This window comes from Python bivittatus, unplaced genomic scaffold (assembly GCF_059951505.1).
Source record: "Python bivittatus isolate LINGU-HERP-01145 unplaced genomic scaffold, Pbiv_v1 ctg000080_np1212, whole genome shotgun sequence".
In the NCBI taxonomy this organism is placed as follows: domain Eukaryota; kingdom Metazoa; phylum Chordata; class Lepidosauria; order Squamata; family Pythonidae; genus Python; species Python bivittatus.
In genome coordinates, this window is record NW_028277035.1 from 36,501,778 (window position 1) to 36,527,615 (window position 25,838).

At 39.6% G+C, this 25,838-nt stretch overlaps 1 protein-coding gene across 1 annotated transcript in view; it reads left to right on the plus strand.

Annotated features, from left to right (window-relative positions):
- The first annotated feature begins 4,155 nt into the window (after positions 1-4,155).
- Positions 4,156-25,838, plus strand: part of SLC6A7 (solute carrier family 6 member 7) — a 36,054-nt gene continuing 14,371 nt past the window's right edge. Inside the window, exons 1-6 of the mRNA XM_088134677.1 lie at positions 4,156-4,356; positions 17,413-17,596; positions 22,137-22,268; positions 23,010-23,244; positions 24,574-24,712; positions 25,529-25,663. Of these exons, the coding sequence (XP_087990803.1) occupies positions 4,156-4,356; positions 17,413-17,596; positions 22,137-22,268; positions 23,010-23,244; positions 24,574-24,712; positions 25,529-25,663 (1,026 nt within the window). The remainder of the gene's footprint in view (positions 4,357-17,412; positions 17,597-22,136; positions 22,269-23,009; positions 23,245-24,573; positions 24,713-25,528; positions 25,664-25,838) is intronic.

A 25,838-nucleotide genomic window follows, 5' to 3' on the forward strand; every position in this document is an offset into this window, starting at 1 on the left:
CCCTTCATTTTAGATGGCATAAATCTTGAACAGATTTATTAATATTTTGATGAAATCAGCAAATGAAGTGTTTTAAAAAAAGATGCTTCCCATAGAATAATCTGGGATAGCAGAGTCTAGAACCCTCAGGACAGAGAGAAGGGGAACAGAAAACGGAGCCCTCCATGTGACTAAGGTCATAGTGTGAAGCAAGGCACCCATGTCACAAAGATGACTGTGGTGGCCCTGAGTGGCAAATGATTGCTCACATGAATGAAACCTATTCAACTAATAGCAACTGTCCTAGAATTGTAGAGTTGGAAATTACCACTTAGGCCATCGAGTCCAGCTTCTTGCTCAGTGGAGGAATCCTGGGTAAAGCATCCCTGACAGATGGCAGCCCAGCCACTGCAGGTCAAAGGAAGCTCATCAAATCTCTGGGACATTAGTTTTACTACTACTACTACTACTACTATTACTACTACTACTACTACTGTTGGTTGCACAGTCACCCAGATGTTTAGACTGGATTTGGCATTTTTATCAACCTATCAAGTCCTTCCTGAGGACCTGGGATAGGCAGATGTTGTTGTCTGATGGTGTTAAAGGTATCGCTGCAGGATGGAAGCTGTTCCAAGTAGAGCTGCCTTTTGCTATTGACTGATGATGATTTTGTCAACGCCAATGGTCTTCAAGTGGTGCTCCAGATGTTTTGGGGTTGTATCCAAGGCACCTATTACTACTGGTACTGTCTTTGCTTTCTTTTGCCACAGTCCTTCTACTTCTATTTGCAGGTCTTTGTATTTTGTGATTTTCCCCAGTTCTTTCTCTTCTCTTCTGCCGTCTCCAGGTATTGCAGTGTCCACTATCCAGACTTTTTTGTCTTTCTCATCAACAAGTGTTAAGTCTGGGGTGTTGTGGGGCAGGTGCTTGTCTGTTTGAATTCTAAAGTCCCAGATCACTTCAGCTTCTTCATTTTCTATTACTTTGTCTGTTTTGTGGTCCCATCAGTTCTTGCTTGCAAGAATTGTATTTCTTGCAGATATTCCAATGCACCATTGTTGCTACTTTGTCATGCTGTTGTTTGTAGTCAGTCTGTGTGATCTTCTTGCAGCAGCTAACTAGATGGTCCACTGTTTCTTCAGCTTCTTTGCAGAGGTGGCATTTGCTGTCTGTTGCTGTCTTCTCAATTCTGGCTTTGTACGCATTTGTTCTTAAGGCTTGGTCTTGTGCAGCCAGAATTAGCACCTCTGTCTCCTTCTTCAACTTTCCTGCTCTTAGCCATTGCCAGGTCTTGTTGTTATCTGCTTTGCCTGCTAGATTTTTTGTGTACTGGCCATGTAATACTTTGCCTTGCCGTGTCTCTTTTCTGTTCTTCATTTGGTCTTATAGGCGAGTTTGGTTTCTTCAGTATTCAGTAAGCCTTCATGATGTACTAGCTTCAGTGCATCTTCTTCACTGTCCTTCGGATATTCTTCTGATGCCCTTTTTAGTTCTTCAACTATCTAGTGTACTTGCAACATTCCACGCCCACCTATGCTCTGTGGTGGTTGTTGTTGTTGTTGTTATTATTTTAAATTTATTGGCCACCCAACCTCAGTCAGCCCTCATTAAACTGCTCTTACTAAAAAGAAGTTTTTCCTCTGCAGTGATCCAGCCTCTGCCTTCCTCTCATTTGTTTATGTCACTCCTACTCATGTAGATGGAACTGAGCTGAATGAGCCTAAAAAATAATTGCAATATCCTTGATGAGGAGGGAGAGGGTAGCATCTGTGTCCAGTAGCCGGAGCTAATATGGCCCAATACCTCTCATGAGCTTCATTGATTGATTCTGGCAGAGTTCAGAATGTCCCTTTTTACTACTGGGATCAGCCTCAAAATATTTGATAGGATTTTGCAGGCAGTCTACTCCAAATGGACAGTTACAAAATCTGATAAATGCTGTGATGGGTTTTCATTGTGATCAGCTGTTTCTCATGCTGCCCATTTGTAATGGCAGTGAGAAGTCAGATTTTATCTTGATAAACATCTCAAGGCCTTGGTCTACCAGAATCCTCCCAAATTCTTTAAGAACTCATACATTCCTGCAATTCTACAATTTTTTGTAGAATTGCTGTGTGTACATTAATGATTTATTTCACTGAAACTTGTGCCACTCCCTCCTCCCCACACTATCTGCTCATGTTCCACTTTTACATTAAAGGCTCATGTGGATCTAACTTTGGAGGCACTTAGGATGCTTTGGATAACTGAAAGGATAAATTACACATAGGAATGACATTCACTGAAGTGATGTATCACCTAGAACTCATGGAATGGAGATAGAGCAACTTCTTCCATGCTTCAAAATGAGGGAAAGAGGAAGGAATTTTACAGAGATGTGACTGTGAAATGCCAGTGTAATACTCTCTCACATAATGGTTATAGTCTTGGAGTGGGACTACGAAGACCCATATTCAGGATCCCACCAGACCAATTATCTTACTGGGTGACTTTGAACCAGTCTCTCTCTCTCTCTCTCTCTCTCTCTCTCTCTCTCACTTCAGCTTATCTCAAAAGGCTGTTGTGGTAGAGTTACCTTGAAAGGAAATGTCAACTTAAGGTTTCTCGAGAAAAGTAGAATATCAGTACAAATACTTGAGTTTTGACTTGCTTCCTTTAGGTTGTTATTTGCAGAATTGTCTTGTACTTGTAATAAAGGAAGAGCACCCTATCACCATATCTTTTTGTCCGTGTATAAAACCTATCTTGAAGAATATGAACAAACTAGTCTGTGATCTGTATTGGTTCTACTCTTACACAGCCATACAGGTTCGTTAAGAAACAGGTCATAAAAGAAACAGATTACAGTTAAGTTGAGCTAAGGAAAATTGCAGTGTAAGTTGCTGTGTCCACTTCTCTTTTATTTATGATGAGCATTCTGCAATAAATCAAAATCTGATCATAAGGAATTTTTATTTCTGTGAACTTCAGGTGCAAAAGATCAACATTTTGAATGAAACTTGAATTTGGAAAGGTAGCACATTCACAAAACACCTTTGCTGCCTTGTAGACCACATAAATGGCTTTTATAATACCTTGTACTACCCAAAAATTTTAAAGGTTTCTGAAAGCTTTCCTAAATAACAGGGAAGATTAGTCTCTTTCCAGTCATTTCATATGTGTTCAGTCAGAACTTCTCCATCCTATTTTCTGCAAAACTATATCCAATGTTCTACATCAACATTCATATTTAACTGTTTTGCATCCCCCTCTCACAAATTGGTATATACTGTATTTTCCCCCAAAAGCTTTTCTTTTTTATGCATTGTTTAGCCAATAACTGCACTGGAAAACCATTTGTAAAAATATGCAGTGGGAAGAGCAACTACACTCTAATCTACATACTAAGTTGGGGAGGAGTACATTCGATTGGCTCACTTAGAAATGCAGATGGAACAACTACTCTCCTGCCTCCTTGTTTAGTTTTAGTTTAAATTGTTTGATTCACAGCTCACTGCAGTTTTGAAGAGCAAGTGACCTCTTGGATATCATAGTTGTGTTTGCACGTGTGAATGAACTAAGATTTTGGTGGCTCAAAACAAACATTGCATTTCACTGAGCAGAAGCAAAGCAAGTGACTTTGGAAAGCCCATGAAAAGGCATCCGTCCTTTTCCAATGGCTCCTCCAGTAACCAGAGACATCTCTTAGTCCACAGATCACAGACCTGAGTGCGTGGATATTTGCCCTCACCTTCCCTTTCTGTTTGACAGTCTGCAATATCCATCTCACACTAAGCAAACCTGTATGCTAGCCTGCTTCTGTTGTTCCTAGTCCTTCCCAGCAGCTCTCTCACTCTCTCTCTCTCTCTCTCTCTCTCATTTTGCTTTATTCTAGAGAGTGTTAACATCTCTTCTCACTGTGCCAGTTACACTCCATCAAGAAGCAGCAATCTGGAAAGAGACAGAAAAGAGAATCAGGAGGATATTTGTTGATCTGCTTATCTTTTTGGATGCTGCCTTCTGCCCTCCCCATTGTGCAGAGAGAAAGAAGACAGTCTCGTGAACAAGTGGAAGAGGGAGAGTGCACACGCAGGCAGGGGGAGCGTAGCAACCAGACTCTACCATGAAGAAGAGCCAGGAGCATCATGCTCAAAAGGTAAGAGGCAGCAATTTGTACTGGAAGCACTTCACCGGATGCCACAGAGGTGGAGCAGAGAGGAGCTGCAGCAGGTGATGGTTGTTCCTAGCCCCTCTCAGGGGCTGAGAGACAGAACAGCAGCCTTAGGTAAGCGTGGCAAGGGGTCCATTGTCTGGAACCAGATCCCCAAGGATTTATCTGTATTGCCCCTGGGAGGTGTAGAGCTTTCTGTTCCTGGGTTGATGGCAGAAGATGAGGTGGGTGGGTAGCTCTAATCTCATAATGAGCCCTTCTTCTCACCCTTTATAATTAGCAATGCTCCTTCAGCACCCGCGCTTCACAGGAAGTCAGCTGCATCGAACCCAAGAGGCAGCTGATTGTATAAAAGGCAGCAGGTGTTTCCATCAGGGTGACTCATATGGTTAGTTGGCTGGTGGGTGGGCGGGCAGGCAAGAGTTGGAGGGAACAGGCTTTGGGGAGAGGTTCAGAGCGTGTTTGCCTCAGTTACTGTCCTTTTGCTCCACTTCATCCAACATGTCACAGGTGCCACTGAGCACCACGACATGGAATGAGAGAGATATGAAAGGAATTACAGTGTTGTGCCCAGCCTGTCTTGCTGCAATTGGGAAGTACTGGAGCAGAAAACTGGGGCAGGTCTATGGAGTCTTTCCATATCCCCACCCCCACCCCCCAAAGGCCTGTGTTATCTGGTTGGCTTTATCCTCTTTTTTTCTTTGGCGTTGTGTTTCCTTACACAGAGATGTTCTCTCTGCTTTCTAGCCCTTGCCCCAAAAATCCCCAAAGTTCTGAGTCCACCAGGAACCAACCTACAACCCGTCTGAGGATTCCAGCTCATTATAAAACTCCTTTTTTCCATGCTGGACAAGTAGAAGTTGGCTCTGCCCATTTCCAAAAATGACACAGATTTGGGGCAATTCAGTATCCTCTTTTTGAGAAGGGAAGAAAGGTCTGTAGCTAAAGAGATTCTAGAACCTTCCAAGTAATTGACTCTTCCTGAAGTCTTCTGAGAGGATTTATGCAATGAGAACATGTTTGGCCATGGATGGGATGCCCTCAGCGAAAGCTGCAAAGGGCTCCTTTTCCTGAGCACTGTATTTCAGACCTGTTGTTTTATTGTAGGCAAACATTTTGTATGAGACAGAGAAGGAAAAAGAGGAGAATGCTGCTTAGAGTCAAAGAGATCAAAGAGACACAAAAGTATGCAGAGTAATTAAATAACAGGCTGAAGCAATATCTGTTATTGGCTCAATCTGGTTCTACTTGAACCAAACTTGGCTTCTTGTGATTTGTCACGCACAGATATAGAAATACGGACACAAGTCTTCGATTTCTGATTGTTCCAATTGTTTTCCATTAGTTAATTATTCCCCTGAAATTCCAGAGTGATAGAGTATTTCTCATATAGATTTCCATATAGAATTGGGCAAGGGCACACCCTTGTAGTAGTGTAGATTTCACAATGTTATACATTCATATTTAACTTAATCCTTGAAATGAATTTTATCCCCCTAATGACTTCCATGTCTCGGTCCTGTGAACTTCAGAACAAATCCAGTTGTACAATCCAAAGGTAGCACAGCCCAGATGCAAAGACCAGCATCTATTTATTAATGCTCATTAGATTTGTATGTAATCGCTTGTTTGATGCTTATCTTTTGGACAGAGATTACAGGCATCAAAAGTCTCTCTTTCTCTCTCACATGGAGCTGGTAAGCAGCAGGCAAAGCAAAGCAAAGCAAAGCAAAGCCAAGCCTTACTAAAGCTTTAATAAAACGATGAGGCCTTTTCTCTTTCAGTAACATTCAAAATGTCACAGGTGCTCTCCCCCTGCATTTTGAGAGCAGTAAAATGAATATCTTGTTTCTGGGTAAGCTGATGTGGTGATGTAAATCATCACAGCAATTTCCTCAAAGAACAATACTTTGCTAATGCAATATGATGGGAATATCCACAGCCTCAGTTGCTCAGTTTGAATAGTTCAGCTGGCTATGATCCATCTGATTTGTAAAATATTTACTGATGTGAGCTTTCTCTACTTCGGTGGTGAACAGGGGTGACACAGATACAGGTATCTCTTAGGTATCACCCAAAGGGGGAAAAAAACACATCACCAAAGAAGACAAAAGAAAACAGAATTGTATAAAGCATGTACATGCTTATGTGAGTGTGCATGTATGCAAATTTAGTAATTACTGTTTTATAAAAAGAAACACAATCACGCATATCATCGTATCGGAAGACAATGTTTGGGTAGCCTGTGTGCCTGCTCAATCTGTTATCCAGATGGTACTACTGATGGGCAACTTGAAGGCCCCAGATCCCCTTCTTGTGGATCTTTCTATTTAAAACAGAAGTGGAGCCCTTTCATCTAGGGGGTGCCTTCAAACGAGTGATTCTTCTCTATAACAGTAGGACACATAATTCTTCCTAGGGGATCAGTAATCTCTGGTGCTCTCGTAATCATATTTAAAGGAATGGACCCATGATCTTAGCTAATAGAAGGTAGCTCCGAACTCAGCCAGGTCTTCTATGCATTTTTTTCCCCTTTATGTTTCCTAATTTGTGGCTTCTACACCTGAGTGATATGATACTTGGAATTAATAGGTTGAAATAACCATCATAAGCTGTGGTTGTTATGAGCAAAAAAGCAAACATGTGAGGATCCTCTCCCAGCAATGTGTGCTTGAGGAAATAATGGATGTGATCTCATTTCACAGTGAATGTAAAACTTGTTCTTTCCCTACCAGTGGACGATAATGCAGTGCATGGACAGGATAACTACAAGTGGCAGGACATTGTATGGACAGCAACTTTTGATTTCTTTCACATCTAACTGGAAATTTAATTAAAATATATAAAATGGGTTGCTCTCATTCCAAAATTCTGCAAAATAATAATAATAAGGAAAGGCTTTTGAGTTGAGAAAGGTAGTGTATGTTGATTTTTCCAGCTGTACCTTGTGACTCAGTTGTGAAACAGTTTTTTTTCCCCTTAGCATGAGAAAATGTTTTTACTAATAACTAAGGCTGATTTTAGGCAGGGAAGTCCAAATACTCTCAATCCAAAGCTATCCCATCCTTTCTTCCTGATAATTTTTTTTTTTTTTTTTGGTGGAAAGGAAAACAGTGGAAGAAAGGATAGAAGGCAGTGACATCTGGGCGGCCTATAAAAAAATTCCACAAAGGCATAGTGATTGCATAAGGAAAGCCTAGTCTGGAAGCACCATCTGTTTTGAGAGTGGTACAGAAGGAATAATCATAATTAACAAAATAAAGACATGTCAATAAAGAATTGACTCATGCATTGTAGCTATTCCCTTTATTTTTTTTAAAAAAATAGAAACACATTTATCTGATATTCATTAGAAGAATGCAACTCTGAGCCTGAGGTGGGAATATCTAATGATCTAGTTTTCCTCCCAATGCACAATAATGCTATATTTGAGCCATTCATTAAAGTGGTCTCAAGAAACTCAGATAATAATTATGTTTTCATAATATATTACCCATGCAGTGAAAACAATATATGTATTTTGGTAATGGTAAAGTAAATCCTGCCATATTAAGGTTTTGGAAACTTTATGGGTCTCTCAACAATATTCTTCAACAGGTATTATTATTTAATTTATTTGTTCTATTTATATGTAGCCTTTCTGCTTAAACAAGCACTCGAGACAGCTAACAATATTTTAAAACACAGAACAAAAGGTAACATGTAAGATGGACTCTAAAATTATTTAGCTATTAAAAGCCAGGTGAACTGTGTCTTCACAGATTTTTTTGAAAGGCTAAGACAGTGAGGGCCAAACATGACTCCTAAGGGAGTCCTTTCCATAGCTTGGAAGAATCCAAGAAAGGACTCCCTTCTGGGTTCTTCATGGAGATGGGTTCTTTATGCAGGACAGAACACCTTCCACTCACAAGGAAGCACCAATGACTTCCCTTAAGCATAAAGTTAGTCCCATTTTGGCTGATAGCTTGGAGGACAAGGAAAAGTTGATAGCTGTCTTCCTATACCGTCCACATCTCAAGCTGAACACTATTGAAAATAACACAAGTGGTTGCTGAAGCTACATCCCTATGAGCTGTCCCAACACTGGACTCCAGATGAATTTATCCACAGAAGCAAATTGTTCTTAGTGGGGCACCTAATGTTCTGGCTCTCCCTTCCATCATCTTCATGAAGCAGATACCTCATAGTTAAGAAATACAATGCTGGCCTGTTCTGTGTGGATGCAACAGAGGCATAGAAGTAAATATTCTCTACTGCCTCCATAGCCACAAAATACGATTTTGAGTGGGCTTTCTGACAGATCTCACTCTGTGTTCAGTTTGATTCATCTAAGAGTTCGTCCACTTGTCCTTCTATCTGCTCCATCACTCTTGGCTCCCTAGTAAACCAAAGGGATGATTTATTTTGCAAGAAGGAAGAAAGAACTTACTAGTACCAACTAGCTAACCCATCTCTGCATTCCAAAGATTAGCTGAGCTTCAGCTATATCACCAACATATAAGAAATTCCCCAGGCACATTCAGGAAACCAACCAGAACCATCAGGCATCTGGCCTAAATCATTTTAATACATCCTTCAACCCTGCAGAGGTTTGTAACTAAAACCCAGCAGTAATAAACTTCCCATTTTTGGAGGTCCTAATCTAATGGCATTGACTCCTCAGGGCCTCATGACCTACTGACTACAAGCAGGCAATAGGGTGTAGATGGAGAGTTGGGAATTTATTTTGTCTTTCACTCCCACCTACTTTTTGTCTAAGAGCCTGCTGATTTAAAGATGTTTCTTTTTGAGCACACACTCTTTGATTTTCCCCTTGGTAGGATATAGTTAGCTAGGGGTTAAGCTTTGTCTATCCCTGTAATGTATTTCCTGTAAATAAATCTCCTTTCTGTTTTAGTTATAAAACCTGCTTCACAAATGCTTACTTAAGTTAGATTCCTGCTCTCAGGGATGCTCACATGCACACACAATGCTTTAACCTCAACATCTATTTTTTTGAGACAAGTTCATGGTGGTCACAGAGAACATAAAGCTTTTTGCAGCTCCTGATCGCCGCATGAACATCAAAACCCATCAGGATCAGTAGCTCTAATACCATGCTTAAGATCACCCTAGGTAGCTAAGAAAGACAAACTACTATGATGTCCCATAGTGGACTGTCTAATTGTATACTTGCTTTATTTTGAGTTGAAAATCACCAGCTTCAACAGTATAAAAATGAAAAAATAAGAAAAGAAAGAGAGAAGGGAGGGAGGGAGGGAGGGAGAGAAAGAAAGAAAGAAAGAAAGAAAGAAAGAAAGAAAGAAAGAAAGAAAGAAAGAGAGAGAGAGAGAGAGAGAGAGAGAGAGAGAGAGAGAAAGAGAAAGAAAGAAAGAAAGAAAGAAAGAAAGAAAGAAAGAAAGAAAGAAAGAAAGAAAGAAAACCATTACTGGTGTGTTGGTCATTCAGACTTGCCAACATGGTCTCAAAATTGACAGACTGTCACTTGAGCATCTGCTCAGTAAGATGAAATGTCCACAGATCATGGCTACTCTGACTCCATGCTCTCTAATTCTAGCTTGCTGCACCCTGGAATAGCCTGGTAGACAGAGCTGGGAAAAATAGACTCCCTCCCTCCTCCAATCAGGTCTCTGTGGCTTATTCCAGGTCAACTGCTACCTTGACTTTCTTGATCAGACTGCAGCCTAAAAGAAAGAGAAGCCATCCAGCAGCCTTCTTTACCCTGCAGCAACCAGGTTGCAGTTTCCCATCATATTTACCAATTGCCTATTATTATTTCCGTATTTTCTCCCTGGCCAATTTCTATTACTTGCTTTTTTTTTTTTTTTGGTCATACCCCATAACCGCAGGCTCTAAGTCAACCAGTTCCTCCCTGCTACAAACTGTATCCCCATCTAGTGCCCTTTTGTGCAAATGGAGCCTTCTCTAAGGCTCCTGGACAAGTAGTCCCCTTTGGAACTTGTTGGTGTGTTTATTGTTACATCTACATCCCACTTTTTCTCCAGGAGTTCTAGGCAGCTGCCCTGGGGATTGCCTTTAGTAGCAACCCACCCCCACCTCACAATATCTGTTCTGAAGCTCCAGATCCAGGAATGCAGAGTCAAGGCCCTAGTGTGGAAGATGCCTTTTGGTTCTGCCAGTTGACCTGGGCAGGTAATCAGAGGGAGTGACTGCTCTCTCTTCTGAATAAATCCACATGTTTTACCTGCTTGTTGTTCCTGAATCATTAACATAGTTTATAAGCAGTAAAAGAAGTTTAGCTGTGAAAGATGTGAAAAGATAGCATTACCGCTTTATGTCAAATAATTGACCTATCTAATTTAGCTTGGCTAGAGAAGTTGCAGAGATGACTTGAAAGACTAGATGATTTGAAGATGAAAACAGTTGCCTTTTGTTTTGTATGTGTGTAAGAGTATGTTTTAAAACAAATAAGATTACTTTAAAAAATAACACCTAGTTTTTATTTTATTCATTATAAATAGCATATGGAAAGACAGGCTATTTCCAGAATTCTATTTAATTCTCTGAAGGTATAATTGCCACCTTAATAGTTTAAACAGTAGAAAGTTGGTTGGTACCTTAAACTTATTTGGGTGGTATACAGCACACCACTCCCTCTTCATCTCAGCCAGAATCAGAAGCTCCTTATTCCCTAAGCCAAGCATATGCCTTGTGCAGCTTAATAATCAGCCGATCCCTTCTCTCCCTTATGAATTGCAAGGCCAGATCTCCGCTAATATTTCATCTGTCCCAATGCTTCTCACTTTCTCCCACTCTGCTTTTTGTTTCAACAGTTTTTCCCCCCCATTTCCTATTTTTTACTGTATCTTTTGGAAGTCTTTCTAGAAAACCTAGTTACCAAAGTTACCACTTTCTAGAGTACCAAAGAGCACCTACAGACTCTCTGAAATTCCCTACAGAGGAACCCCATTCTTGAGTTTTTTTTCCTCTGTGCCTTCCTTTAGAAGTAAAGAAAGGAGAGAAAACGCAGCATATAATCTTTATTGCCCCCAATTAAAACTTCTCACACCTTGTTATTTCTAGCAGTGGATGCCTGTGAGTGAGAAAGAGAGAATCACTCAAGATCTGGTCTTTGTTTTCAGGACCACAAGCTTTCCTTTAAAGTAAACTAAAGGGGGAAAAATGATCAATTTTTAAAAGATATTCTAAAGAAAGCATAGTTATAACATAACATAAAACACAACACAGCTTCAGCACAAGACACTTTCCTACCTGAGGCAGACCTGGGAATAGGTTTCCCCAATCCACCCAGGGCAGGTGGCCAAAGACCCTGAGCCAAGGGGGGGAGGGGGGAAGCCTCAAGGTTCTATACTCATCCTTGATATTGAAAATGTAATAATAATTTGAAAAATGAAGGATTTGCAATCTTTTCATTATATCCACACCTTTGGTGCACAACATCAAGTGATCTACGAAAGGGCAGGGCTTGGATCATGCTGTCATGGCTACCATCTTGCCTTTTTGAAGCCCAGTCCCGCAGACACTGCTGACAAATTGGGACCATTTCATCTGCCTTTGTGAGTGTTTAAGTTGCCTAAAGCCAGATATCTTTACTTGCAATTGACTGTAATATGGACGGTGGTTATGCAGGGATACACTCTATCCATGATCAGATGCATATACAGTATACTGTTCAGACTTTTCATAGCTTAAACTCATAAATTCCAGGAATGAATCATACATAGCCATATAGCAGGATTCTTCAACCTTGGCAACTTTAAGACAGGTGGACTTCAACTCCCAGAATTCCCCAGCGAGCCTTGCCTTGCTGGCTGGGGAATTCTGGAAGTTGAAGTCCACCCATCTTAAAGTTGCCAAGGCTGAGGAACCCTGGCATATAGAAAGTAATGTGGTACATTTAGCTTTTTGCAATCTGGTGTTGGACTATATCTCTCAGCATTTCTAATAAGCAGGGCAACGATCAGATGCAAACTTCTTAAGCCTAAATCTGTTTCTCTTGCATGACTTCTCAAATGGCAATTTATGACTCTGGAGGATTGAAGATCACAGTATCTTCTTTCCTTGACATGCTCCAGGCCAGACTATTCCCCCTACCTCCCCCACCTCCAAACTTACATGAGCTGAAAAAGTGGAAGGTCAGTTTTCCCATCGATGGATTAGCCTTGAAATCTTGAGTTCACAGGGATCCTCCTTGGACTTCTTCTATGCAGTGTTTTCATGGTCAGTTGGAAAACCGAAAGTAAGGAGAATAACGAAGGTGGCCCTGGAGAGATAAAGAGATCAAAAGTAATTAGTTTGGGCCATAATACAGTTGTAAATAGGCTTTAAACAGAATAGCTAGTTGTGTTATTCTGAAGATTTCCAGCATTGATTAACTTAGTGCTCGGCATGCGTTAAGTAAAAAGCCAAAACATTTGTAATTACTGCAAGAAAGTTTATTCCTAAAAACAAGGGTATTTAATTTTTTTTAAAGCTGTTTTGCCACAAAGTATTCACAATGCCCCATTTGTAAGGCTGACTACTTATTCATACCTTTAAGTTCACCTTACATATGACTTGCATATATACCAATCATTGTCATAAGTGTGCATATAAACACACACACCACACAGTTGAAAGTCATCGTAACTTCCTCTAACACTTCATTTACTTTTTCTCTGCTTAGTACATTTTAATCATTTCAGTAATATTTCTCCACCCCACGGTGCTTTCAGACAAGGGCTGTGTTGCATCCAGTTGTCCTGCTTTGCTTTTTGTGTTCCTGTTACATGTTCATAAACAAGTACAATGACTAGATCTATTAGCAACTGCTTTAAAATCCAGTTCCTTCCTTGCTGAATTCTGTTCTTTACACTCCAAACTGCTGTTCAATACAATATTATGCATGTTTACTATGAACTTAGTGTTACTGTTTATAGTTGAACTTGCCTTTGGAAAGTGTACCTAAGGTTATCGTTTTAGAAAAGGGCCATTCTGTGGCCTTTTCATAATGTTGTGCAAAATCACAAAGAAACGTTGATAATGCCCATGTCCATACCATATGGCACCCTTCTTCACCCTGGAATTCTTCAGAAAGCACCCCTAGAAATCTTCAAATGTGTTGAAGCTGTTGTAGGAAACTAAGTGGAACCAACAGAGAATGTACATGAAAATGTGTTCTGTGCTACATTGTTTTTCAACTATGCCCATTTGTCTATGACAAGGGTTCCCATATTTGGCCTTTGGAATAGACAAGAAATGAGCATACTATTAAGGGGAACTTTCAGAAAGATTTCTCAGTCCTGAGAAAGAGAAAAGCATGAGAAAGAAATTCGAGATAATCCTGCCTTAGTTTTGTCTGGTATATGATGGAGCAGAGAGAAACTGTGATAGGCTTTCAGGATTCTTCCCTACAGCATTCCTGGAATTCCTGTCACGTCTGTTTTTTGACCTAGCCTTCCTCAAAGGGCTGCAGGTTTTAAGATTGCAAAGTGAGAGTTCAGGGCATGCACATTTCCATAAAAGAAAGAAACTTGTTTAAATGTGTGTGTGGGAAAGAAAAAAGCACACTTTTTAGGTGAGGGGTGCAACACAGGGACATATGTTTCAAGCTGAGGATTTATCAGAATGACTAAATGTGCATTGTGAAGTCATGATGCAATGCCTGGGACACTGTGTGCACATAGAGAAGGGGTAGAGTTGTGTTGCAACATCATGACACATGTTTTGTCATTGGCCATCTTTGACACCCCACCCTCCCGCAACTCTTCAATACCCAGAGATTTGTGTTTTCTTGATCAGCAAATTGATGCTAACAGTTCTTGTTATTACAGTAAGAGGTTCATAAAATAGTTCCAGTGGTAAATAAATACTTAATTTTGGATTTTATATTTTGGATCAAAATTTAGTTTCAAAATGGAGGGGATGGGAAGGCATATACAAATGCAAGTAAAATCATTATCTTATTTACCAAAAATGTGAGCTCCCCATTTCTTAAATTTGAAAGCGTTGTTTAACTGGGTGATTCCACATTTTCTGAAAGCTTATTTAATGGTCCACAGCTACAGAAAGTTTGCAAAACAGACAGTGCTCCTGAACCAGTCTTTATTATTCCAGAGTATTGAGTTTAAGAATTCAGAATAGTAACCTTAAGTTGCATGAAAAGAGGTTCAGTTGAATGTTAGGAAAAGGAGCATTTATTTATTCCACATGCTTTGATGCTGCTTCAATCAATTTCAGCTCTAGGCGGCTCACAGCGCCAATCATAAAACAATAAATAGTATAACAATCATGCAAGCATCATTATAATCCCCATAACATATAACAGTAATTAAAATCATCACTCTCTCTCAGCCCTAGGAAAGAGACAATGTCAAACCACTTCTGAAAAATATTGCCAAGAAAACTGCAGGGACTAGTCCAGGCGGTCGTCAGGAGTCAAGACTGCCTCAAAGGCACAAAAAACAAGCAAACAAAACATCATATATCTTGGCATTGTAAGTCAAAACTCAGGAATAACCTAGCTTGACAACTGCTTGTAATTTTTTTCCCCTGGAATTTGCAGGCAAAAAAGCAAAGTTACTATTCGATCAGATTATTTTCATCTTTTTTTTTTTTTTTAATTGGGTGGTGAAAATCTGGATTCTGTATCAACAAGGGGTCTTAAACTAACCTGTCCATACTTAGCCCCTAGTCAGCAGTGGCCACCTGATCCCACTGCGTGGAGATGTGCTGTATGTCTCTTTCAAGAATCGTCATGATTTCTAACTTTGTTTCTATCCATGAAAATTATCATCTGCAAACTCACGTAAGTCACCTCTTTCTACAGGTATGTCCTCTTCTTCAGGTGACACATCAATAACCACTGTATGCGCTCTTGAGCTGTACCCCCTTCCCTAGTTGGGTTTCTGAGATTGGATCTACCAGCAGTTAAGGGTTCCCTCATAAGTTAGCATGAGAGTCAGTTCCTCTTCCTTTTTGGACACAAACATATTCCTTGTTGTTCATGACTAATATTTCAATGTATCATATCAATCTAATCTCATCTTTCCATCAAAAATAGAAGTAATGTTCTACAGCTGCATTTCCATATATTCTTGTCATAGAAGATGTGTTATCTGGAGATCTGGAAATGTGTATATCCAATTTACCCTCTGAAATGCTTGGGACGTGAGGAAGGAAAGTAGAAGTTGACTTATAGTTCAAGAACAGAATAGAAGAAGATTATTTATTTATCATTTGTCAAATTTAAAGGCCACCCAACTCCATAAAGACACTGGATAGCATACATCATTAAAAACAGTAAGAACAATAAAACAAAGAAAAGAGCAATGTACATTCAGAAGAGAAAACATTGAGACTAACATATAAAATCCCTGTAAGAAGCTTGCCACCACCCTAACCATAATAGTGGTTTACTATTAGGGCCGGTTTCCTCAGTTAACTTTTTCTTCATTGTCTCCATGGAAACTGAGCAAAAGAAGCATTGCCTCTATAACTGTGGTAAATGAAAAGACAGCAACTGGTGAAAAAGAAGGACACATGCTTAAATTAGGCCAAAGCTCTCTGGAGCCTGGAACTGTCTTCAAAGAATATATGAATGACCAATATAGAGTTTAACTATTTTCTAAACATCCACAATGGGTCTTTTCCTAGGTAACCAGACAGCATTTCTACACAATGAGTTTGGGTTCCTCCTAAGTCAGCCATACTCTGTGTTCCACAGCACTGTTGCTTTTTGACAGGTAACCCAGTACCTTCCCCTCAGGTGTGAAGCCAGGATGCAAAGACAGTGGTAACACAGGATCTTGGCATTGGGCTATTTCCCATTGGTGGAATACTCACCTTGTCTTGTCTCCTGGCTCCTTACTTCTGTCCAATCTCTGTTAAGGCTAACATGCCATGGTACCACACCACGGTTTTACCAAGCTTTATCTAGTGAGCAGGGGTGACTTCATTGACCCCCTCTTGTATTCATAGGTCTTTTTTCCCCCTTTATATTATTTGCCAGAAGTGTTAAGGGTGGTAGAATGAGGTGTGTGTGTGTGTTCTTCCCTTTTGGCCACCCAAAAGAACACTAGTTGACTCATCTAGTATTTTTAGGACAATGGAGACGAGGATGCCAGAGATGGCAGAAATGACAGTGTGGAAGTGCCCATAGTTTTTCACATCAAGAATGAAAAAACAGACAAATCTATATGTGTAATTTCCAGATAAGATTCAACCCATGAAACGGTTTCTTGAGAAGATGTGGCTGAAAGCCATGTAAAGGGAGGAGCATTTTAAAGGCAGAGTAAGGTAGACTTTTTTAGTTTGAGCTAGCTGGGCTGTTCTTAAATAGGACAAACACATTGACATTTTTGAAACACCAGGAAGGGATATTCTCAGAATGCCTTCCCTAATGGGGTATCCAGACTAGAAGTATGAGAACTGCTGTCCATATCTTGAGATTGCAGAATTGGAAAAGTTTTGTCTAAGGTTATAAGATAAGTCTTATTGGAAGATTTTCCTTCTACTATCAAGTTCTATTTCTAAATATTCAGTTTTACTCATAGGAAAAAATCAAAATGGGTTAATCAATACTGTTTGTTGGATTTATTTATTTTTCAAATGTGTATATGCCACCCATCTCCCTATACAAGTGAGGATTGCTACCTCTATGGCTGTACAACTTAATCTGATACGATAAACATAGCTTTTTCAAATGTTTCAATGAGATGACAACACAAACATTTTCAGAAAGACTCTTGCATTTATAGAATATTTAATAATGCCTATTCTTCTTTCTTTACATGACTGTGGATGCTCCTTTGCAAGCCGTTGTACTCACACAGATTCTGGCACTATGCTCATGCTCTGTGTGGCTATGTCAGTTCACGTAATCAACACTCCCACTTGAAAGCAACTGGGCTGTGAGGGCTGCCAAGAGCTTTCCATGGTGCTGGAGGCCATGGTGTAAAGGCTGTCAGCTGTGCGAAGCAGCCTTTGTGATTCATGTCTGAAATACATGAATTGGCTTTATGGAGAGAGGAAGCACTGGCGGGATGTGAGAAAGGGTACAAAAATCCTGCCTGAGAAGTCTCAGTTGTGATGGCTGATTCACATATGCAATTTGCTATAGAGTGCAGCATCAAAGGATACATACTAAGCAATCTGAAAAGCTCTGGGACGGTGAACTTGTATACCATATTCTAGCTTCTGTTAATAGGATGTTAAAAATCATTATCTCCTTGCTCTGAAATGTGCCCTGCCCTCCTCTCCCCCCTTCTTTCATGTGTGTCTTTCATTTCCTCTGCATTTCTCTCTCTCTTCCTTATCAGCCAGTCATTCCAGACTTGTTAATGACTCCTAGTGATCAAGGAGATGGTGACCTAGAGACTGAATATCCCGAAGAGAGAGGAAATTGGACAGGCAAGCTGGATTTCCTTTTGTCCTGTATTGGCTACTGCGTTGGATTGGGGAATGTTTGGAGATTTCCATATCGTGCCTATACAAATGGGGGAGGTGAGCGCTTGACCACCACTCTTTCTTGCCTTTGTGTGGAAAATTTCTACCTTTCTCATTGTTTATGGTGAGATTTTCATATCCGTATTGACAGCCGGCAATAGCAAAAGTTATGGTGTGCATGTATTTCCCATTTCAACATATTTAAGAGTAGGAAGTACAACGAAGGGCTCCAGAGAAGAGAAATTTTATGTTAAGTATTGCTCCAATTGAAATGGAGTGTGAGTGGCTTATATACCCTGTATTAAAAGTACAGAGTCTAAAACACAAATAACAATATAATACCAAATATAGCACCAGAGATACATTAAATTCTACATTTATTAAATTCCAGTTTACAGGAGTTTAATTACAGGAGTTATGACATGGAAGGATTCCAAGTCAATATTATGTTGTCTACAGCCACTATCATATCAGCTAATACCATCTGATTTCCTGACATAGATTCAATATGTGGTCACAAAAGCCTCTGCAGATCTCTTGGGGATAAATGTGTGCTTACTCAAGTCTGATGTAAAGGTATCAGATGAAGTCTACATATGGGACAGTCTTTCTGCAAATTACATAGAAGACATTGATCTGGTAGAAACTGGCATACACTGTATTTGTTCCTCCAAGCTTATCCACACTTACACTTCTAAAACTATCAAGATGTAAGGAGCGGGGATTTGACAAAAGCGTGAAGCATACAAGTGATGTGGAAGAGTTCTGCTTCACAGCCCAGTACCAAAATGGAGATAGGAGGCTTATAATAAAAATGATCCGACAGGCATTCCAAGTATGAACATCCAATTTCTAAATTACATGTATTACTTCAGCTTATAGCTGGTTGCAAGACTCTGGAATCTATAGTGCATATCACCTCCAGTAGTGCCTTTTCTTTCTGATCAATTTGCCATCCGCTGTCTGCTCACCCCATGCCCTGTTCTACTAATTTAATACATTTCCTCAATAGTTACTTGTCACTAGAGATGCTGCAGAAATCTGTGACAGATTTCTGCTCAAGTACAATGGGACATAATTCATGCAGTCTGCTAACGTCTTATCTCAAAATATTTCTCAGTTGTAAAATTACATACAAACTTTCCTGTATTTGGGGAAGTGACCTTCAAAAGTAAGACTAATGAATGCCTGTGATATGGGCACGCCTGGATACAGGTTGATCTGTACACCCATACTTACAAATGTTGTCAACAATCAGCCAGTTGATTTGGTCTCTGCTGACTATTAAATGATATGGCTGCAGTCCCCAACATGAGATCTCTGGCACTGCATGTCCACAGTCACTTATAATTTACTGATGACCTTCCCTCCCTTTCTCTCATTTTTCTTTTTAAGTATGTGACTAGTATTGCTTTTATCTGAACTGTATAGCTGAAAGCTCCCCATCATTCTCAAAATATTTCTGGGTCCATGTGAAACCCAGGAGATTTCTTGGTAAATGAAGGAGACAAGTCTGGAGGCAAAATCTTTCCTTCAAAACACTCTGGCCATCATAATGTGTCAATTATTTACTGTGAAACAGCTTCGGCATGATGCTGGGCTCCTTTGCCAAATATCCCATGTATTTCCAAAAATCACGCTGATGAATCAGTAGGTGGTTTCCTCGTTCTGTCAGTGTGTTATTCAGCTTGCATGAATGCATTATGCAAAAGGGCAACACACTGCTGAAAATGTCACCCTTTTTTATTGGACAACAATATCAGTCAAAGTGGGGGGCGGGGGGAGGGTGGGAAGAATTCTGATCTTCCAAGATTCACCTCTGGGTATATTTGTTCCAGGATGATGATAGGACTAAGAAAAAGAATTTGATTCTGCACAACTTATTTTTTTTTCTGTTGAGTTTATTATGAATATTGTGTTTTCATTGCATTTTCCTGCAGTTCAGGAAAATAGACATTGAGCACTTGGCATGGACAGAAAATGTTATCAATTTGTTAATAGTGAAAAATAATAGTCACATTTCAAATATGGAAAACACAGATAATTCTTTGGCATTTTGGAATACATAAATACAAATACAATGATCAAGGTTCTAACTTGGGACTTAAGTACGGTTGTTGATTGCATCTCTTATCACTCCTATGATCTTGTCAAGTCGTTTAGAGCAGGGTTGGATGAAAAAGTGATCTGAATATTGTAATAGACCTGTGGTTCATTTGCAGTAGATCCACAAGTATTCTGACTTCAAACTGTTTAACAACAGCAGTGATAGAGTAACTCCCTCAAATTTGAATTTTATTGCTGAAATACAAAGAACTTGAAATAAATAGATTTCAATATGGAAGGACTATGAACTCTACTCAATATATATATATATATATATATATATTTGGTGCCTTCAAGTCAGTGTTGACTCCTGGTGACTGCTTGGACAAGTACCTGCATTTTCTTGGCAAGATTTCAGAAGTGGGTTGCCATTGCCTCCTTCCTAGGCCTCAGAGAGAGTGACTGACCCAAGACTGACCCCAGCTGGCTTCATGACTAAGGCAGGACTAGAACTCACAGTCTCCTGGCTTCTAGCCTGGTGCCTTAACCACTACACCAAATGGCTCTCCACTGCTCGCTTCTAGTACTCAAAATATATTTATGATTTGAATTTCTTAATTCTAAATATACACTTTTTGCATCAAGTTCCACTTGCTGGACCTTCGGATTCTAATCAAAGAAAACTGAACAAATAAATTACTTCCACAAACTAAAGTCTGCCAACTCCTGAGATAGAAAATTCAGGTTTTTTCACATTCAGCTTTTATCCTCTAAATATTTGGCTTGCAGCATAGTAAACTTTCAAGACTCTTTAAGGAATGCATCCAGATGGGGCCCTGCCACATTAATAGATAGTGGTAATGGTGGTGGTGGTGATGGTGGGAATATATAAGTATTTCTACATAATCATCCCATGTTTTTCTTCCATCTTTTTTTCTGATCACAAGAATCCATGAAGAAAGGAAGATACATCTACATCATATATTGACTGCTAGGAACTCTCCTTTTGAAGCATGCTGTGCCTCAGTTCCTCTCTGCCAAAGAATAAAAATAAGAGTTCCATGCTTCTTTGGAAGCTACCCTATACTGGGTCATGCTATTTGTCAGTCAAAACTAATACCATATTGTCTACACTGACTAGTACCTGACCCCTAAAGTCTCTGGGCACTTCCACACAGGGTCTTCAAACCATTCCAGAAGCAGCTCAGCACCTCTGTGATCTCATATTGTTGACTGTGCTCAGCAATTAAGCCATTTTATTTCTGAATTAATTGCAGTGTAACTAGAATTGCACAAAAGGCAACTGTTCCTTTTGCAAGATTGAAGTTCTGCAAGGCCTGTGGGCCAGCTGTTTTCTCACTGACAGAGACTTGCCTTGCCCTGCCCTGTGGTTCCTAGTAGCCAGCCAATCTCTTACTTCTCTCCACAGAAATTCATCCTCTATAGATCTTTTAACTGCAACTTCTTACTGACACCCCCCTCCCCAAAATGCACAGAACATGAACTAAAGTTATGTATAGAGGCATTGCTTGTTGCCTGTTCTTCTGTTTGACAGCTGTAAGGAAGACGTGACTAGCTCATACTGTTCTCAGTGTTTTGAAGTTGGCAGCAGTGATGATGAATGGGTAATCTTCAGACTAGTTCTGAAGGATTGGGGAAAGAAAACCGTGGCAGTGTTGACACAGACTGAGAGAAATATTCTTAGATGCTAAGACACAGAAATATTCTGCCACTGGGCTGTTATGGATTGTTTCTGGGAATTTCTACATTCTATAGGTGATGTATTCTACCACTGAATTCCAATGCTAGAGAGATAAAGTAGAGTTGGAAGAGTTGTAAGTTTTGTGCTGTGGTTTTAAAATATTTGGAAAGCAACAAGCAGAGAAGGTAGTATCTCCTTCCTTCTTCTATTTCACACCTAATGCAAGTAGGCAAGAGGAAGAAAAAATTTCTGAGCCAAATTTTCAATTTGGAACCTGGAAACTCTAATGGTAAGATTAAAGTCCATAAGACAATAAAAAGAGAATGCAGAATCAGATTAAAATCTGTTTAATTCAGCATTTTATTCTCACAATAGACGTTGGATGACTATGGGAAGCCCATAAGCAGGATATAAATGAAACACCATTCCCACTCTTACACCCCAGAGCAAATAGCACTGAAAGACCTAATACCTCTGATACACAGAAGAATATTTCTCTATTTTGGGAAGTATTGAGAGTCTTGCCTTCTGTTAGATTATATTGTAATCCCCTCTTAAAGCCATCCCAGTGTGTGACCATCAGAACATCTTCTTGAAAAAAATTCCATAGTTTAATTATTTGCAGCATGGAAAACAAAAAACAACCCCCCCCCATTCCATTGTATGTTCTGAATCTCCCATCTCTCAATTTTACTAGGTTCTTGATTTATGAGGATATAAAACATTACCTGATAGGAAGAGGTATCATTTGGTTCATGCTGTAATTGTCACATTTAACTATCTATCCCCAGCTGTTCTCAGTTGGAGCTCTGCCCCTTTTGTCATTTGTTTGTAATTTCTCTCCTGCAGGAGCATTCCTCGTTCCTTATTTCATTATGTTGGCTATATGTGGGATCCCCATCTTCTTCATGGAGCTGTCACTAGGCCAGTTCTCAAGCCTGGGGCCTCTTGCTGTTTGGAAGATAAGCCCACTCTTTAAAGGTCTGTGTGCGATGCAGTACTCATCGAGTTTCCTCATCATTTCTGTCTCCATTTCTTCTTCTGTAGAATAAATTATTAGGGCTGCTGGTGGAATAGGTTAGCTTTCACGCACTGTGGAGACAAAAGTAGAGCCTTCCTTAACAGAATAGATGAGAGTAGTAATATACTACTGATGAGAATGGATGGTGTGCAAGTGAAAGAACATTTGGGAAGAGAATTCTCTCTCCTGTAGTTTCAGAAGCATGAAGGATTAAGGAGGAGGATTAAGACAAGGCAGATTTAATATAGCTGGCTTTTTTTACAAAGCTCACATTTCAAAATGAGCTCTCTACAAAGTATGTTAGTATAGTGTTCTAGAATCCCATAAATTCCAAATGTGTTAAGAATGAAACTATTCAAATTCTCAGCCATCCTTCAGCCATGCTAGCTGTGAACTCTGGGAGTTATAATTCCAACATTTCTGGAGGGGTTTCATTTGGTTACTCTAGGAAAACTGCTGACAAATTTAAGACTTGTGATAAAAACAGCTAAAGTTAATGACTGACCCAATGCAGCCAAAGCAACAGAAGAAGAGAGAGGGTCTTCTGGTGGCCCTCACAAGCTGGATAAAAAGACCTAGCAGTCTGAATTGAGCTCATGGGCTGAATTTATGTGCATCATGAACAGTGCAGTAAGCAACCAGCAACTTTGGGGGTTGCCTGTGTTATGCTGCCATTATATATAATTTCTGCTCTTCTTTAGGTATTGGTATGGCCACAATCCTGATTGTCTCCTTGGTGGCCATTTACTATAACATGATCATTGCCTATGTTCTCTTCTACCTCTTTGCCTCGTTGACAAACAACTTGCCTTGGCAGTACTGCGGCAACTGGTGGAATACAGACCTGTGCCTGGACCACCATGTCATGCACACAGGGAACAGTGCTGTCCCTTTCAACACTTCTAACACTGTCAGTCCGAGTGAGGAGTACTGGAGGTAAGTAGCTTAGGCAAGACAAGGGTGGCAGGGAAGGCGATCTATGGCGATAGGTTTGCCCTCTTTGGTCTGAGGGCAGCCTCTTGCCCTTCAGATATTTCTCAACACTCATAAGCAGGGTCAGAGGTCAGTAATTACAGTGGTGCTTAAAAGTTTGTGAACCCATTTGAATTTTCAATATTTCTGCATAAATATGACTTAAAATGTGATATGCAGCTTTGGATCATTTTTCTCAATAAATAAAGGAACAAGTATAATGTTTTTGACGCATTTGTTTAATTGGGTTCTCTTTATCTAGTTTTAGGACTTGTGTGGAGAACAGATTTTTAGGTCACATTTATGCAGAAATATTGAAAATTCAAAAGGGTTCACAAACTTTTAGCACCGCTGTATGGGAGCCGTAGTCGAAAATAACTGAAGGGCATCACATTTCCTACCCTAATTTACATATATTTGTCATAAAAAATGTTTTATGTGGATGTGATATTTGCTGTCAAATATATGAATCTATTAGTATTGTTCATTACATGCATAAAGTATTTTTATCTTTCTTTCTCCCAACTGTTTAATATTTTAATGAGAATTGTAGGTTATGAAAATGGGACTGTATAGAAATCCATATAAGGCTAAAATATGCTATAGCAAAAGAGGAGGAACTGGAGCTTTATTTCAACTTAATGAATCTATATGGAGGCATTGTTCATTCTGTTCAAAATAAACTTTATTGTGTTAATAGGATTGGAAATTATTGAGAATCTTATTGACAAAGACACATTAGACAAAGAGTGTATGTTGTAATCCATGCAAATTAATGTAACATGTGAAATAGCTTTTGCATGTCCTGACATTGTGGCTATCACACACAAAAATGTATTTTATCATGCACACACATGGCACATGCAGTCATCCCAAAATTATTACTTGAAATAATACATATGTAGGAAAAGAACACGGTTTAAAGCATTTCTTAATGTGTGCTGCAAATGTTACAAATTCTTTATATAAAGAAATTTCTGTACAGGGAAAAACATCAAATCACAAGTTAAACTAAAGCCAACAGAAGAGTACGATAAACTAAAGCCTCAATTTAACTGGAAACATTAATCTGAGAAGCTGTTTAATTGTTGCTTCCCTGCATGTGTGCACACATACGTATGGTGAAAATGACACACACACAGTATTATCATATAAGGCAATCTCCACACAAATGTTCTTGCTTTTTGCTACTTGGAAATGCTTTTCAGGCAGATCTACTTTTCGTCACCTCATCATGAATAACTGGCAGAGGAACAGTCCTTCTGCCCATTGAAGTTTTTCTCTTTTTCCAAGCCGTTATGTCCTCCACATCCAAGAGAGCTCAGGAATTGGCGATCCTGGGAGGATTCGTTGGAATCTCTGCCTCTGCCTCCTCCTAGCTTGGGTCATTGTGTATCTTTGCATCTTAAAAGGAGTCAAATCTTCTGGCAAGGTAAAGTATACATTAGCAGAAGGCACCAGTGTGTTTTTTCCACCCTGAAAATATAAGCTAATCCTAGTTGACCTTTCCTAAATGTAATAATTATGACAGAAACTATCAGAATTGAAAAATATGTTTTGAGAATCCTCTCTATATTTTAGGAAAGGGATGAGCATCTTTAACTTTATTTTTCCACAGGGTCAACTCCCCCCCCCCCCATGAATTCTTAGATCATCTACTGTGGCAAAAAAATATCATAATCCACAAACCTGAGCTCAGAAATGAATCTCACGTTACTTCTGTGCCAAATCCACTCCTGATTGTTTCAACTTATTTCAGCAGTATACTTTAACAGTTGTGGAGGACTGAGAGAAAATGCAGTACTCCAGCATCACCTATGGGCCCTGACCATTTTTGCAAAAAGTCATAATATACCTTAAAATACCGTCATAATGCTTCACAAATGGATCGTACTAGACCTAATTGGATTAAAACACAGAAAGAAAGATTTCACTTGATTATTAAATGAGACATCTAATGAGTCAAAGAAGTTTGATCATGGAAACGATGAATAGGCTCACTAGAGTTCTTCAAGCATAGGATGACACGTTTTCTTTCTGGATTTTTTTGTATTAGGCAGGATGCTGGACTAGAAGGTCTTTATGGCTTCCTCCATTTCTATCATTTCATGTTATGGCTCTGTGAAAAATATTTTGCATATGGCAGTAGTGTAAATCTATGGAAGAATACAAGAGTTCTGGGGTTGTTTACAGGGTACACAGTATCTTTTTAGAGCTGCCGCAACTAAATGCCCCTGTTTTCTTGTAGGTTGTTTATTTCACGGCCACATTTCCTTACCTCATTCTGATCATGCTTCTGATTCGTGGGGTGACCCTTGAAGGGGCATGGTTAGGAATCAAGTTCTATCTCACACCCCAGTTTGACCTCCTACTGTCTCCCAAGGTGAGATCTTTGCCAGTATCATTATATCACAGAATTTAATTTTGACTACTTCATGTTTCAGGTGATCTCAGAAACTAAGCAGAATCAGCCCTGCTTCATTCTTAGATGGGGACCACCTGGGAATTCCAGACCTTTGGGTGGACTGGGAAGTTTAAAAAAAATCCTAAAAGAGGGC